The 4,842-nt window shown below is 40.3% G+C and overlaps 1 protein-coding gene across 1 annotated transcript in view; it reads left to right on the forward strand.

Annotated features, from left to right (window-relative positions):
• LOC144195156 (multiple C2 and transmembrane domain-containing protein 1-like) overlaps positions 1 to 2,797 on the forward strand; it is a 55,735-nt gene extending 52,938 nt beyond the window's left edge. The window contains exon 17 of the mRNA XM_077714580.1: positions 2,298 to 2,797. Coding sequence (XP_077570706.1) covers positions 2,298 to 2,369 — 72 coding nt within the window. The 3' untranslated portion in view covers positions 2,370 to 2,797. The remainder of the gene's footprint in view (positions 1 to 2,297) is intronic.
• Positions 2,798 to 4,842: the final 2,045 nt, after the last annotated feature.

Consider the following 4,842-nt stretch of genomic DNA (forward strand, 5'->3'; position numbering starts at 1 on the left):
CAGTGCCATCGAGTAGCAATCAAGCCCACACTACCCGCAACAAAAATTAGGCAACACATCACCATCAGGTGGCACTTATTTAAATTGTATAAAAAGTATTCAACTGTAACTGAAAGCCATAGGTAAAGTATAATTCTAGTTGTCTTCATTTTATATGTAAATTTCATTTATAACATAAATTTAAATTTAAATTAATAAAAAACAAAAGATATTCCTTCATTCATTTCCTGAAATGCTTTATCCTCACAAAGTTTGTAGGGGGTACTAGAGCCAATCCTAGCTGACTTTGGCCCAGAGGTCAAGGACACCTTGAATCGGTGGCCACGGAATGTGGGAGGAAGCTGGAGTACCCAGAGAAAACCCACATAGGCCCAGGGAGAACATGCACACTCCACACAGGTGGACCAACCTGGATTAAAATCCATGACCTCAGAGCTGTGAGCCCGACATGTGAATCAGTCAGCTGCCGGGCCGCCCATAAAAAAAGATAGATTTCAAATAACAATTATAATTGAAACCTTCACGTATCAACACAGCAATGTCACAAATGGCAGTCTCCCGTGAATGTTATGGAACAACGATAGAGCTGCCACTGTGCACGCACACACACCAGGTCATATAAACTGCACTCAGCCTCTTGGGGTTTTCCCCTGTTGTCTGCTTTAGTTGGCAGAACTATAAAAGAATCCACACCCACTTGAAAACAGTATCTGTCATCAGCCGGGTGTGTCTCTGTCCATCTCACCCACTTCTTCTCTTCTTCACTTCCACCTCTTCTTTACCGTCATTGTTTCGCCGTGTCCGTCTTCCTTTGTTGCTCACTCACTTGTCTGAATTTCCTCCCACTATCTGTCCGTTCATCATGTCGGTCTTGTTTTCTCTACCTGCAATATTCTCTCATCAGCAATTTTATTTTTTTCTGATGTTCAATCTGCCTCTCAATGACACGGAGGTCTGAAACCAAGCAGCCTTGAATGTTCTCTTAAGTGTCGTATAATTTCAGCGACCCTTTAGAATTGGCCAAAAGGGAAAAGTAATGTTGATTCTGTGACTGTCAGTAATCTGGTCGCGATGCTAGGGATTGCCATAAAGCTTCCAACAAGCACCAGGAGACAAAGGCTTGTTCAGCCATCACTCGTCAGAGACGAAACTACGCTTGTCCACTACAAGACAGAACACAGTGAACAAACTGATGCCAACTTGTTGTCAGTGCAGAGAATCAAAGAGGATGTCATTCATTCAGACAGGCAGAGTAGCCGACAGTACATCCGCCTCGCAGGAATTCCACAGACGGGCTATGGTGATACGTTCGCTCAATTTGTGGCTGATCTGTCTGGATTGTCATAATAGATACATGAGCGGCAACTGGGCTGTGGTACTCACATATCTGAATTTCTAAAAATGTGTTCGGAAGCAATTCTCTTTTGTCTTTGCAGGTCAGAGGTGGGCCTGCTTTGCCCACTTCTTCAAGGGCCACTCTGGGTAGAGGTTTTTGTTCCAAGTGATCCAGCACAGACAGTTTGACCAATTAAGTTTCTGTGGAAACAAGAAGCACCTGACTGCAATGCACTGATAACACTTGCAGGACACCTGATTGGTGAAAACTTGTCATCTTGATTGGTTGGAACGAAAACTCGCACCCACTGCAGCCCTTTGTAGAAAACTTTGCCCAACCCTGTTGTACGTGACACTCATGAGTGCTTCTGTAGATGCTCATGTTTCAGTAACATTGAGGGCTCTACAGTAGCCAATCAATTCATTTAAATGCTTGCTACCTGTACTTCCGGTAAAAATCCTTTGGACGTTTATTGCAGTCGAGTTAAATGTGCTCCAAAAGTGTTAAGTCCGAATGTACCTTAGTCGCTCATATGCTTTATTATACATAAAACTCCAGAAGGTTTATCTATTCTGTTTAGCTGCCAAAAATGAAAAAAAGAAAAAAACAATCAAAGGGTTCCAATGTTTTTTTTGTGCTTCGTTCCTCCTCTTCATGATAACTCTGATGTCTCTTTCCCATGAGCCTTTGCCCTGTCCTCTATTTGATTGTGATGGCTTCCCTTAGGCCACCATTTCACATCTGTGGAAGCATGTGTTTATGTATATTCCTAGGGCTGAACAGTGTGTTAGTATGTGTTGTAATCAGTGTGTAATCCCTTCCTTGAGGCCACTGTTCCACACAGCTGGAGTCAGAGAGCCTCTGGAGGCTGTGTGTGCTGTTCAAGCATCCTTTGCTCGCTTCACCTGACCGGTTGGTGTGTGTGTGTGTCTGTATTGTGTACGTATGTGTGTTTTAACAGGTGCAGTACAGAGAGCTGAAACAAGATCCCAATCCCAGTCCAAATAAAAGGAAGAAAAACAACCCGGGGTAGAAGTCTTCCCTTGTCCACTTCCTATGTGCTGCTCCATTACTGGACTCTGAGGAACTGAGGGAGCTGGTCGGAAACCAATGTGGCCCGGCTAGAACTACCCCAGAGGTTCCACCCTGTTCTTTTGTTTCATTTTCATGTCCATCACTGGCTCTTTGAGTTACAATTTTTGAGAAAAGATGCTTCCCTATGTTCAAAGAAAAAACAGGAAAGTAGTGGAATTTATGGATTTAAAAAAAACATTAAGTGCATTCCTGTCCATCAGAAAATATGCCTCATTAATAATTGTAATTGTTGCACTTTTAAAATGGTCAGTCGGAAACGTTGGTTCTCACTTTCTCTTCCACTAAAAGGATGAGACATCTCAAGGCAGTCATTTAAATTGGACTTCACACAATTGAACAGCTTTTCAAACACACACACATGCATACACACACACATGCATACACACACACACATGCATACACACACACTTAAGAAAATATAAATAACCACCGTTTGCATTACAACTGATTTTCTTTACAATTAAAATTCTAAATGTTTTCAAGGTAAACATTCAGCTTCAAAATCCAGCCACAGAATTCAACTCTAAAATAAATGTAGCCAGAATTCTAACAAAATTTTGCTGCAACATTTATGTAATCAGGAACAGGCAAATAACTGCCATCTCATTCCCGTAATAAACACAACATGCTGTGAGTCGGTGACTTACTGAAGACACATGGCTGCTTCTTTAACCTCTCTGCAGGAGGACACTAATAACCTTGAGTCTGTTTTACATGACTAGTGGAGTGAACCTCACCTAACTTGCCTGGATTGGCAATAAAATAAGTCAGGGATTGTTTGTTTTTTCCCTGTTATCTGGATTATATAGACTTTTAACAAGATGTCCGGAATTAATTGCTCATGTTTCAGTTTGACTGGGAGGGGTGTCAGTGAATGATTCCAGTCATTAAAATCGACATAATTTGGACATGGTCATTTCCTATCTGTGGCAAGCATAAGGTTAATTTTTGGCAACATTGAAGCAGTCAGAAAAGTAGAAATGTTTTTGATCTGGTTACTTTGTTTATCCCTTTGTTTTTGGATCAGATCTATTTAATTTACCACCGTTATGGCAACAAATGACTCGAACAGATTTCAAAAAAGAATAATGGAACAGGTTGACCCACAAAAAAAATATTCACAAGAAATACATTAAATTCCTAACCAACTGTCATTAAACCTTTCACTATTCTGTTGTGCATCCCCAAACATGAGTACTCAAAAACAGACACATTCTGACAAACACACACAAACAATGCTGTGCCTCAGGCCGCACTTTCCAATCACTCCAACTTTCCAACTTTTGATCCAAGAGGCGCTAACATGTGTGAAACGTGAATGCCAACAAGGTCTTTAAGTGTTTATGGAATCAAAGACAAGTTGGCATTTATTATGTTCTTGTGTTACCATTTGAAGCCCCCTTCAGCTGGGTACTGTATACTTTGCTATGGTCGAGTAGATTATACATTCTCATGGAGCGAGGACCACCCATAAAGGATGGCTTGGGTATTTGCATGAACTAAAAAATACCAGGCCCTTCTTGTGACAGGAAAAAAAATCCAATAATTTGTCGAATGACTTCCTAGATGAAAGCTGCACTTGTTTGATTTTATTTTCACTTCCTGAGTGTACTGCTGTTCCAAAGTTATTGGTGTGTCCATACATTTACGCATTTAGTTCACAACTATGCTTTTGGCCAATGTTGCAAACAAACCAAAGTGTTTCATGTTTGGTTTGCATTTCAAAGCTATTAATCAGGGGTGTCCAAACTACAAATTAGGCGCCATTTATGTCCCTCGCTTTTTTCCCTGTGAACAGTGACTTATACCTACAGTAAATTCCCATTTGACAAGACCCATATCCTTTGCTACCATTAGTCTTACATTTTACACTCAAAGAATTCCATTCCCAGGTCTCACGTCGTTTTCTATTAATAACAGTGTAATCTTCAAAAAAATATATTCACTAATGAATGAAGTTGAAGATTTTTTTTAATGGCCCTCGCCTACTTTTTAGGTATGCAGCACTTGGAAGAAAATGTTTGGACACCCCTATTCTAAATGAATGTATGATCCGACTAAAGAAAAAACTCTTTTTGCACCCACTTGAAATAAGACTAGTATTTATTTTTAAACTCTGTACATAGCTAAATATTCATTGAATAATGGGTGTATTTTATACGTATGTTTGTTGACGGTCTAATATTGACTCTAAAGTATTTGTGCCTGCCTCATTTTAAAAGACGTCTTTTTGTGTGTCTGCCTGCAATGTTTTGTGCCTGCCTGCGACATCCCCATCATGTGTTTAACCTGTGACAGAGTGCAGCAGCTCAGGTGGGCTGCCTTATTAAAAAAACAAAAAAAATCAACTCCTTTCACACCCCAATGAAATACATCTGATGTGTGTCCAAGAAAAAAGAAAAGCAAAACCA

The sequence above is a fragment of the Stigmatopora nigra genome, chromosome 4, assembly GCF_051989575.1.
Source record: "Stigmatopora nigra isolate UIUO_SnigA chromosome 4, RoL_Snig_1.1, whole genome shotgun sequence".
Classification (NCBI taxonomy): Eukaryota; Metazoa; Chordata; class Actinopteri; order Syngnathiformes; family Syngnathidae; genus Stigmatopora; species Stigmatopora nigra.